Source organism: Melanaphis sacchari, unplaced genomic scaffold, assembly GCF_002803265.2.
Source record: "Melanaphis sacchari strain LSU unplaced genomic scaffold, SCAv2.0 Contig10_pilon_pilon, whole genome shotgun sequence".
Lineage (NCBI taxonomy): Eukaryota > Metazoa > Arthropoda > Insecta > Hemiptera > Aphididae > Melanaphis > Melanaphis sacchari.
In genome coordinates this window covers 1,520,530-1,533,187 of record NW_020270420.1, presented here as the reverse complement: position 1 = coordinate 1,533,187, position 12,658 = coordinate 1,520,530, and the positions used below count along the sequence as shown (strand labels likewise).

General features: G+C 23.9%; 1 protein-coding gene across 2 annotated transcripts in view; it reads left to right on the top strand.

Annotated features, from left to right (window-relative positions):
- LOC112603607 (GTPase-activating Rap/Ran-GAP domain-like protein 3) overlaps positions 1 to 12,658 on the top strand; it is a 357,206-nt gene that overhangs the window by 248,370 nt on the left and 96,178 nt on the right. For both annotated transcript variants that reach the window (XM_025352269.1, XM_025352271.1), the window contains one exon: positions 6,426 to 6,495. In XM_025352269.1, the coding sequence (XP_025208054.1) occupies positions 6,426 to 6,495 (70 nt within the window). The remainder of the gene's footprint in view (positions 1 to 6,425; positions 6,496 to 12,658) is intronic.

Sequence of the window (12,658 nt, the reverse complement as noted above, 5' to 3'; positions counted from 1 at the left end):
TTACTGTTTCCAACACGGACTCGCGAACGTGGCGCCGACGGTCCTCCGTGGGAGGCGGCGTCTGCGGCGGTGCGGTCGGCGACGTCGAGCGGACGTCGTCGGTGACCACCACCATGAAGCTGGTGTCGCGTCTTCGCGGCGTGGACAGCAGAGACGGCCAACAACAGCAGCACAGCAGCAGCCGCCGCCGCCGCCGCCGTCACGTTGCCGGGCGGCCGGCGGCTGAGCGTCCCGCCGCCCCGCCGCCCGCGCCGCGTCCGCCGCTGGCGTCACGGCGGCCAGGGACCGTCCAGGTCGCTGTGCGTCGAACGGCTGGGCCTGGCCACGCTCCTGCACCGAGCCGCCTTCCGGTCGTGAGAACTCAACAGGAGGCGGGCCTCGTCCGCACTGTGAGTATTTCATTTACTGTAGCCGTTATCGTTGTTCGCGAAACCCCGCCCATGTGGCCGGGCCAAGCGACGTGCGGTGTGATGATTATTATCATCCGGAAACCACCGGAGCGCGATGTTTTTGTTGTTACGGTTTGTTTTGAGGAACATTTTTTTTCGTGAGTGCGCTGAAAACTATTTTTCGACGCGGACGTCTTTAGGTCATTTGGCCAAATACAATTAAAGTGAACGAATATAATATAGTATATATTGATTTTTTTATCACTTTTCGCCGCGAATATATATATATATATATACGAAACGTCATAAAAAAACACCACACGGTTATATTTTTAAAAGTAGAAAGAAAAACATTTAATGTTATTTTTAGATATTTTCAAAGATATTTGTATGGCATTTTCAATGATTTTTAGATTTTTGAAAAGCACGCTCTAATTTAATTACAGATACATTGAGTTTGGTATAGAAAATGATGCTTTCCCAAATTGGCATAACGACGCTACTTAGTATGTATAGTGTTATCAGTATTTTTCGATGCGAATCAACATAAATTACGTACTATGTAATTTATTTCTTTTCGTTATCATTCTTGGTTCTTTTTTTAGGTATTTACCAAGAACTTACAACAAATATTAATATTATTCTGAAAGTAGTATACAATTTTACAAAAAAGTGAATTATTTATTGACTTTAAATAAATGTGTAAATTAGAGTCGTTAACATTTTTAAGTTTTTAAAAGATATTATTAATATTCAAAAATGATACAAACATTTTATTTTGATAAATTAAGATAAAATATGATTTATTAATCGGTAAATTACTTCTTAAAAATTATCTATTACCTAAGTTTAATTTTGGTATCAAATGATACAACTCCGGATAGTGTATGTAATAAAGACATTTAACATTAAAATTATATAACTAAAATTTTAACATGATTCCATTGTTTAATTATAAATTATATAAAAAAAAAAAAACAAACAAACAAAAAAGTTATAGAAAGTAGTTATTTGACACTTATCTCTTATATTCGAATATCAAACCTAATGCTTGAAAGACATCTTTTAAAATAATAAATTCTCATTATTTTAATTATAAATCTTAACAACAACGATCTATATAACTAAAAACAGTAAAAAAAAAAGTCCATGAAATAAATAAATAGTATTTTATCTTCATAAAATTTTTAAATTTAAAATGAACATTATATATTTACCTCTATATTTACATTTAATTCAGTATAAAATATCCATAATGTATTATTTATGTGAAGTAAACTTTAATAGCTATTATAGTAATTAATCGTGATGTACAAATTAATACAATAACTTTTATTTTTAAATGAAGAATTCTTAGGTTATTTAAAATATTAAGACGTATATTAAAAACGTAAAGAAAAATAATGGAAATAATATTTTGAATTTTATTATTTATGTTGTAAAAGCTTTACTAATCAAATCAAGCAATTGAAAAAAAGTATAATCATAATTAATATTACATAAGTTTTCAAGTTAAAACTAATTATAATGTTAATAGATATAGCAAGAATTTTGTTCACTTTTTTTTATTCCCTATGAATTTACATTTAAAGTAGAGAACAAGATTGTAAGACAAGACATGTAATATAGTAATTTAATTAAAACTTATAACATATAGAGTCATTGTTCATTTTATGAGATTAATAACAATAAACTGTCCAAAAAGTAAAATTAAATTAACACTCTAATCTTATATACAATGTAATGTTAGCCTAAAAGAATGTTTTATTTAGACCTAAAAGCCTATATGAGATAATCTTTAATTAATCTTTAAATTGTAACTTTATGCCAAATGTTCATAAATATCTAAAACTTTAAAGTGATTGGATGAATGACGAGCTGGCTGAAAATATTTTTAATTATTAGGTACTATTGTGATTATCTCTCGATTCGTAGCTTGGGACTACTTACCAGATTCGTGATATAAAAGCGTTTTCAATTCCCACGGTGTATCAAGTTATCATATTTCTCAAAGTGGTATTTGGATCGTAAAAAAAATTTTAAATGCGTTCATAAAAAGAAAAAAATTATGCCCCATAGTACACTTTAATACGACGGCGTTATAGATTGTATTTGCTATAATATTGATTTATACTGAATATTTGGAGTGTTATCACATTTTTCAAAACTTAAATTAATATTTTTTTTATATTTCTATTCTTAAATTTAGTGCAAGTAAAAACACAAAAAATAAAATAAAAAAATTTAATATAACTTTAATTAGTAAAAAAAAAAATACTTAAATATAAATATCAAAAACATATTATTACGAAATATATATGATATAGGCTGACAAACTGTCTCTATTCAGAAATTATTATAGGTACGTATAAGCAATGACATACTCGTATTATTAGATTAAAATATAATACGTCTATTATAGTGACCAATTTAGCTATTTGACACCTACTGTATAAAAGAGCGACACTCACTTGGCTCCTTTTTTTTTATTAAATGTTGAGCAAAATTCCATTTGACTTTAATTTAAAATTACGCTTAAATATTACGAAAATTTATAAAAAAATAACAATTATAATTATTATAAGTATAGACTATACAGATCAACAATAATTTTAACTGTATTTATCAAAAACTAGTTATTATTTGTCCTGTGTTATAATTATCAATAATAAATTCAACCTTGAAAATCTAGAGGTTATTTTAACTGCAGCTTGGAAGGTGTTTTATGGATCTTCTCTTCCATAATCATTTCATATATCCCTTTTTTTCTAAATCAGATTAACTAATTTAGTTTTGATAAAAATAACAATAAAAAGAATAATAATGTATACATTTTAATTAAGATTAATTTTATTGTATATTGTTTAAAATATGTTATATGTATACATAGTATATTTGTATATAATAATTGTTAAATTTATTAAAGTTATCTAATAACTGTAAATGATAGTATAGCTTAATTAGTAATGACAACAGCTCTTAAAATAATAATAAAATAAAAAAACATTGGTAGGTAAGTCCTAGGATTCATCTATTTCCACGCAATATTTGATTTGTACCAACGTTAGTAATATTATACAATTATCGGAAGAGTTATGTAAATTTGAATAAATAGTATATTGAATTTTATTTGAATTTTAAATATTAACAACTACCTATATTGTAAGTTGTTATCCATCATAGTTAACAATTAAATACTTTGATGATTGTAATTTATAATAAATGTTTTTAATAATACAAAGACAAATTATAATTTATACTACGTGTACTATTAAGAATTGTTTTTAGTTAAAACATTCCCACGGGTAATGTTTATTTTTAAAAATATTTCCATCGTAAAATAGTGACATATCGCTGAATAAACTATACACACTAAATAATGCTTTAAGATAAGACATTAGGCGTACACATATTTTTCTCGAATCTCTTTAAATTCAAATATACTCGAGTCGTTAAGAACTTTATTGAGTACATAATGTTGTATTTTTACGGTATTAATTCAAGTGGAAAATTTGAATTTATTTATGCATTTTTGTTATAAAAATGCACACAAGCGTAAACTTTCATGTACTTGATATTTTCTTATGAATGTTCAATTTCGTGTTTTGAAGCTTTGCAACATGTGCGCTATCATAAGAATTTGAAAACCCTTGTCAAATTCATGAGAGCGTTTAATTATTTTCACCAATAAATATTCATTATAAAACATCATTTTTAGCTCAATTTGAAACATAATTTTTATTAATTTACGTTGAATTAATATTTCCTAGGTCATAATATTATTATTACTATTGCTTTTCTAAGTAATATTTACTAATTATAATTTATATTAATTAAAAATAGTGTTAATAATATAACATGAATACAAGACATTGGTTTTGATTTCCGGGCTTAGCCCTTGTTCAGCCTAAGTTAGTTTATTATTATTATAGTGATAATCAAAAGGTAATTGAAATATTTATTATTAGAAAAACATTTGAGACAAATACTTTTTTTTAACAAAGATTTAATGGTTTAACTCATTTATTCATTATTTCAATTTAGATTAACATATTAACATTTCATTTAAAATTAGTAACTTGTATTACTACAATGAGACAATTTAATACAAGTATAAAATAATTATAACTATAAAAAAAAATCCAAAATGTCAAACTTGAAAATGTATGTATTTTAAATTTTTTCTTGTAAAAAAAAAAAAAATGTTTTTTGTTTAATTTAATAAAAACTTTTATGATATTTAAATACGTGAATTCACCAGTGTTTTTAACTATATCATTTTTAGGCATCTAATCATATAACACATGTAATAGTTAAGTATGTACAAATATATTTAAGAAGTTTAAATTTAAATACTGTTGTAGAATCTAAACTAATTTATTATGTAAGTTATTGATTTAAAATATTTCGATTTTATGTTATCTAAAGAAAAAATAATACATTATACTTACTATACTCGTAAGTGTATAAGAAAAAAAATTCTACCCAAAAGTATGCCAAAAATACTGTTTTTAATGACTTCTTGTTAAAGTTTAATGTTAACAGGAACTTTTTCGATAAATTGTTTTACGACTGTTACCTGCAAATTCTTATTTTTATTGTTTTTTTAAAAGAAAATTATGCAAATAAGTAAAAAAGTGAGAAAAACGGCAGACTTGTTTTAAGTACAGTATATATTTTAATTTAAAGAAAAGTAAATCATATTTATATTCTTACCTTTTTTATGAATTTAAGTGAGCACTAGCATTTCAAATAATACCAATAGTAGATTTATTATCAGATATTATTAATTACCATTTATAAATGTTTAAATCTTTTTTTTTTTAAATTTGTATTAAATATCAAGGAATAATTACATTTTTTTAAATAATTATAATGTATATTCTAACGGGTAAATAAATATCGTTAAATTATGATTACACATATTATCTTAATTTCCACAAAACTTAATAAAATCTACAAAAAATAACTATTCAATTACAAAATATAATGTCATAAAAATCATAACACATGAAATTAATTATTTTCCCTCTTTGATTACTACTATTTCATTTTGTTTTGCTAACTTATAGTATATAATAGTAACTTTTATTATTGTATAATTAAATTTTTTATTTTATTTTTAATTATTTTTACTATTTAAAATATAATATCATAACTAGTTAGGTATTTAACAAAATACCAGTTATAATACTATATAAGCGATACCTAACTATATTATATATTATTTAATTTAAAATAGCAGCCGGTAAATACATACATTTTCGTTGAAAAAAACCATATTATTTTATTTATCTTGTAATATAATATGAAAAACATTTTGTTAGGTTTGACTGATAACATACATTTTGTATAAGTTGTTAGTTATTTTAATAATTAATAGTTACTAAAAACATTCATCAAACGAAAGTATTTAAGTAGGTACCTTTTTATATTTTTGTACTCATTTATAATTAATGTATAGTGTATACACATATATGATTTATTAGATAGGTATTTGTACATTTTACAATTAACTTGTTACGTAATTATCAAGATCATCATTTACTACTCGTTGTAATGTTACTGAATTTATTATTAAGTGTCGGTTATATATAGAAAAAAATTTGTAAACAGTTCTTTACAGATAAATTCTATTCAGGTCATATAAAGAAAGAAATATATTGAAAATTCGGAAAGGGTTACACCTCAATTACTTTATATTTTATTTTACATTGTGATGTATAAATATAATTAATAAAAATATATAGAATGTGTTTAAATTACATGCTTAAAATCTATAAAATTCTAGAATAGGTAAGTAAAGTATACTATTCACAAAGGATGGGAATCGAAATAAAAACAACTTTTTTTTAGACTGTTAATAGTAAATACCATGTAACCACTTGTTTCTCTATGTTTAAAAATACATTTTTGTTTTTTAATAAATATAATAATATTAAAGTTTATTTTTAAATCTACCTCTTAAAAAATAAAATTAAAATTAAAACATATTTGTTTATATTTTTTTAACATTAATTTAATTTTTTTTTTCAGATCGTCGTCTAATGATCTCATATCTCGACGTGGTGTGTTCAGCAGGCGTCACTATGGTTCTGTTGAATTGGTAAGTAAATTTACTCATCGATATCAAGTAGTATATGGGATATATTATTAATATTATATAAGATTGAATGGATCTGTAAAAATCATTAACATTTAAGTGCTTTTTAAAATCCAATTTAGCAATGTATACAAAGTACATTAGGGAGATATTTCAAAAAATAAAAAGAAAAAAAGAAAATTTGAAAGAAGTTATTAGATTTGTGATACGATTTTGTAGGTAAACATAAGGTAGGTATTTTTGGTTGTAGGTATATGGCATTGTTGTTGACACTTTTTGTCTGAATTACTGATAAAAAAGAACCACAGAGATGCGTATTGCAACGTAGTTTATTTAATTCGTTCTAAAAAAAGGCTTACGTTTGTGTCTACTATATTATATATATATATATATATATAAGCTTTATCAGAAGCGTTTTACTGAAACTGTTCAGAGATTTCCATTAGTGGCTTTATCCGTTTTTCTCTAAAACCTTCATTTCTTACGACAACATTTTTATCTGTTCGCCGTAACTCTTTCACAGAGTAAACATATTAAATATCTGTTTTTTCAAAATAGTTTTGGTAGCCATTGGATGTGAGTGAATTTTTACGAACCGTTCTCTAGGCCACTATACCCACTATTGATAATTCCCAGCTAAATCAATGAAGTTACATGACGATTACCATATTTTTTTATATATATTTTATACATTATATACTAAATAATAAATTTAAATACATTATATGGTTTTATTAAATTATCAAAAGTATAATTAAATCAAGAAAATGACTTTGATTGAAAAACTCTTAGTTAAATTACGACACGAGCAGTTTATATCCTGTGTTCATAACTTAAAAAAAATAAATTCTATATATTATTATAAAGTAGACATATAGTATAACTGTTTTCTACTTAATATTTACATTGAGTGCACTGATTATATGCGTTATAATATTTATGGTTCTTCAAATTACTTCACTACAGCAATAACTAATGTAAAAAGAAAAAAAATTAAATATTCTCATTTTATTTTTTTTTGAAGAACAAATGTAATGTGTGACCTTTTTGTATCATTCATTCAATATAAATGCTATAAAAATAATACTAATATATCAAAACATTAAAAGTATCTTTAAATTAATCGATTAACTTAATAATTATCATGAGAGTTATCTATTATTTTTAAATTATTGTCATCCATTTTTTTTTTTTGTTTTTAGAAAAAAAAAATTAACTTATTTCTAGAACTTAACAATTAGATAGTTATATATAATATAAAATGACTTAATAATAATAATTTTTTTTTTTTTTAGATAGGCACCTTATTAACAAACCTTATTGAGTATGATAATATCTCCATTGTGATTATGTATTTATAACACGCTTTTGTTTAAAATATTTGTATAATCTATTGAATTTATCATAAAATTGTACTTAATTATGAACTTATACATAAGTAATAATAATAATAAATATATATATATATACATATACCTAAATACCTTAATGAACAATATGCCATTAAAAAAATATATGAACATGAAAGAATTTTCTAAAGTTAAAGCTTTGATATGCATTATTATTTTTATCATTTTAGTTGCTTAATTAATTATAAAACATTACCCGTCGTTGATGACGTTATTTTTATAACACCGATAGTGATGTGTTAGCGAAATGTTCACCTATTAAAATACAAGTATGAGCCTACAAATTTATATATTGCGGTATTGATAAATATCAATATTGAACTGCTAAAGCATAATAATAAAACAATATAATGAGATAATAATAAAATAAAATAATATAATAATATAATAATAAAATAACTAGATAATATGGTAATGCGATCAGTGACGTGTGAGCACAACGACAACGCTAACATATTATACGTTATTATTACATGTACGGCAACATTGGACTTCAATAACTTTGTTAGTTTATTTATAACGTTTAATGTTTTTCGTGAATAACTCAATGAAGCATTTATATAATGTTGTCAAAATCGAATGAAATATAAACCAATGGTTCTAAAAATACTAAATATGTGAGCAAAATACTCATAGCGTCACCAACGACGGACTAACTAAATCACGAATTACTTCGTTGTATATTTTGAGCAGACCACTTATCTGTTCGTTTGTGATGTGTATAAACTGTCAAGTTCCACTATCATTCGTTTTTAAAATACGATAATTAGGTGTCGTTTTAGAATTTAAAATAAAAATACACCACTACATTGTTTTCTGTTCAAAGTGAATAACCATAATTAGAATTAAAACAATCATTCAAATATTATATATATAACTGAAATCAATTTTTTTTCAAATAATTGTTTTTAAATTATGAAGGAATTAAGCTGCACATGACTGTTTTTTTGTTTTTTGTAAATATTTCAATTGCTATAAGCACTTATAATTATAACCTAACTCTAAATTTATAAAAATGATAATATTTTCATAATTTTTTAACATAATTTGATATAATACAATAATCTATATGAATTATTATGAATTTATATGTATAGAGATAATGAATAAACTGTCCTTATAAAATATTTTTAATCTTTTAAAATTATGAAAAATGAGATGAGATTTGGTAGATTCTAATTTATTATTTTTAAGAAATGTGTTGAAAAAATTAAACTAATTTTAAAAGTATAATTATTTATAATTTTTAAGCATAATACGACAATTTTTATCTTGATAAATTAATAATAAAATGTTGAGGAAGAATAACTTATTGCCTACTATTAAAGTAATCCAGATGAATTTGTTCTATTATTTTTATAGTTTATTTTTTTTCAACATTCAGAGATATTTTAGAAATGAATTGTTTATTTTATGGTATTTTTTTTAGTTATAGTTTTTAATTTTAATAAACTTATATATATATATATTAAAGTTTTTAAATTATTGAAAATGTTATGTATGCAATTATTTAATCATGAACTAATGGTTCATTATTTAAAACCATACAAAATTTGTAAGTGAGAAGTACGAGTAGTAGGGTAGTTATTGTGCTATTTTGTGTTCTTCAACTCGAAATACTAAGCTGTGATTGATAAATTTAATATTTGATTCAATATTGATACTTATTAATCGGTTTTCATAAAAGTGTTTTATAAAATTAAAAACTTATGTTGTTATTAAAATAATAACAGTTAAATGAAATTTAAAACAAAATAGATATAAATTAAAATGGTGATATATCAGTTTTGTATTTATTAATACATTTTAGTATATTAAAATGGGTGAAGAGTATGTAATAGTTTTTACGTAGTGAAATAAAAATTTGATAAATTCTGTTTGTTCGTAATGTTATTTGTTAATGATTTTTTTTTCTGTTCTTTACTTGAATTAATACATATGTAAATTAATGTATACAAAAACGTACAGTACAGAACATGTCTCGGCTTAGGTATAAAAAGGAAATAGTGGAATTTAACGATCATAGGTTTATGTTGTATTATAAAAAAATCGTACACGTTTGAAAACAAAATCAGATTGTTAAATTAAATTATAAATACGAATGACGTTATTGTGTTTGAATATTAATTAACTATTAATACATACTGCCCGAATATGGTCCAGTAAAAGTATTATCATAGCGAAGTGGATTCTGATATTTGCTTACAACTTAAATTATATATACATAAATATTTTTTTAAATAAAATTGTATATTATAACATGTATTATAGAGCTGAAAAAAAGTTTAATTGATAAAACAATAAAAATAATTACATGCAAATAAAACAGTGAAGACAATCTAATGGAGATAATTTGTTATTATAAACATAATTTAAAATTAGATTTTTTTTTAGAAAAATATTAATATAAATCCTTCTTTAAATAATGCCGATCGTGTAAAATACACCAACCCCACCACTTCTATTGTCATTTTTTTTCTTTTAAAAATAGTCTATGCCATTGAAATAAGTCACACGAATGCAGCAAGTTTTGTTTTATATTTTTTCTATATCTCATATAAATCTAGGTAGCCGTAAATTCACACAAAAAACAACAGCAAATAACTTCAATTTGTGACTTCATTGACTTAAGTATATTCATCTTGAATATGGCTAGGTGAAATCACGTTTTATTACATTGACTATCACGAGTGAATAAATAAATTATGTATATTAAATAATGAATTATACTATCTGGTATGATATGGACTTGTTTGGTTTATTTTATCATACAATAAACCTAGTATAATAATTAATCAACAAGTCATTGTTTAAAAAAAAAAAAATAGTTTCATTTTTTTAGGTAGCCTTTGTAATTTTTAAGAATTATAATTTGAAGTTTTACGCATAAATAATTAATAAAAAAATTTAAAAAACCTATAATTGTATTAATCATTACACAATTTTTAACAATTTGAAATTATCATTACTAAAAATATAAAATAATGGATTTCAATGAACATAAGCACGACGAATAAATAATATTAAACAAAAAATTACAAAATGCATTGAATGTGGATCCAGTGTACAATGTGAAATCTACTCTAGTAAGCCCCAAATAAAATTTCTCAATTTTGTTTTTAAAAATATTTAGTATGTAATATGTATTAATTTCTATGCGATAATTTTTCAAAATAAAAATAAATCATTTTGATAAATAATACTAATAGAAAAAATAGGAAACTATTGACTACATCATAACAACTTTGGAAATACTTTGATATATTTTTACATAATATACGAGTATATAATAAACACTAGATTTACTTAAATTTTCAACTATTTTTGTACTTATAAATTTTATTTCATAAAAATATTTACTCGTATGTTGATTAATTTAAATTATATTCAATTATAATGCTAATATTGTGACTTATCTTAAGCATTTTATACAATTATTATGGTTTTAATAATAATTTTATTATTATAAAATATAAGACTTAAATTATGTAATTTGTTGTGTGTTATTACTGGGTAATCTTTAAACTCATTATTATTTATTATTTATTGTTACTTATTAACCTTAATCATTGTACAGAACTGTATAATTTGTAGATTCATTTAATGAAATTTAAAAAGAAAAAAAAGTTGTGTTATATAAACTAAGGGATATTTGTTTGTCAAAGAAAAAAAAAATTAAATGTGCTTATGATATATTTGAGTATTCAATATTTTTATTAATTTATAATTAATTATAAAGTTAAATATGGTATAATGTAAAATACGGTTTAGTTGCTACTCACTACACAATTTAACCAGAATCCTCGTCTGAATCCTGTTAGTGATATACGTAATTTCACTATATATATTAGGCAAACATTTAAGCGTCAAGAACCTGCAACCATTTAGATATGTATCTCCTTGCGTAGATGTGTCCTGCGTCCCAAAGATTTACGGTTCTAACGAATCATCAATCTTCAAAGACTTCAAGAGTATACACAAAAAAATATACACTCAAGTTACGAGATAGGGGTGGAAATTTCTAGCTAGGGTTCTTCACGTTGACTCTCTGACATACCATGGAAAAATCGTTTCACAAAATACAATTTCACAATGTTATAGCGTCTGTGCTTACCAACCTAATACTTGAGAAACTAAACTATCGAAATTACGACGAGACAAATGCTCATGTCATTCAAGTATAAACGTACACATTTTGTCAATACCTAGTTTTAAAGTAACACAATATATATATATATAATTATGTAAACGATGTTGTACTTTTATAAATCAACAGATACGTATGATACATCTATATCGAGTAAAGTTTTTGATAAGTTACCTATAATTTTTTTTTTTATTAACATTACTAAGTGAAATTTTTATAATCTTAACTCTGAAGTTTATTAAAATTAAAAAAACAAACAAATAAATATCCATTGAAATCTCAAAAGCATTTTTACACAATCAATTTAATATTTAATACGGTATGCATATCGTATGTTTTAAATAACACTAGCACGTATTATACAGAATTAAAACGTGAATTTTGCAAAAATTACTCAAATTAAAAAAATTATTAAGCATTATTTACTTTTATAATTTATTATAAATTATCTCACGGTGTCATTTTATTGTAAGAGGTATTTTCAACACACTTGTTGTTTTCCCTACAAAACTCATTCATAAAATAAAAAAAACAGTAAAGATATTAATATACAAAAATAAAGTATACTAATGTTATGAACAATTTTTTTACTCCAGTTAGAGGAGAACAT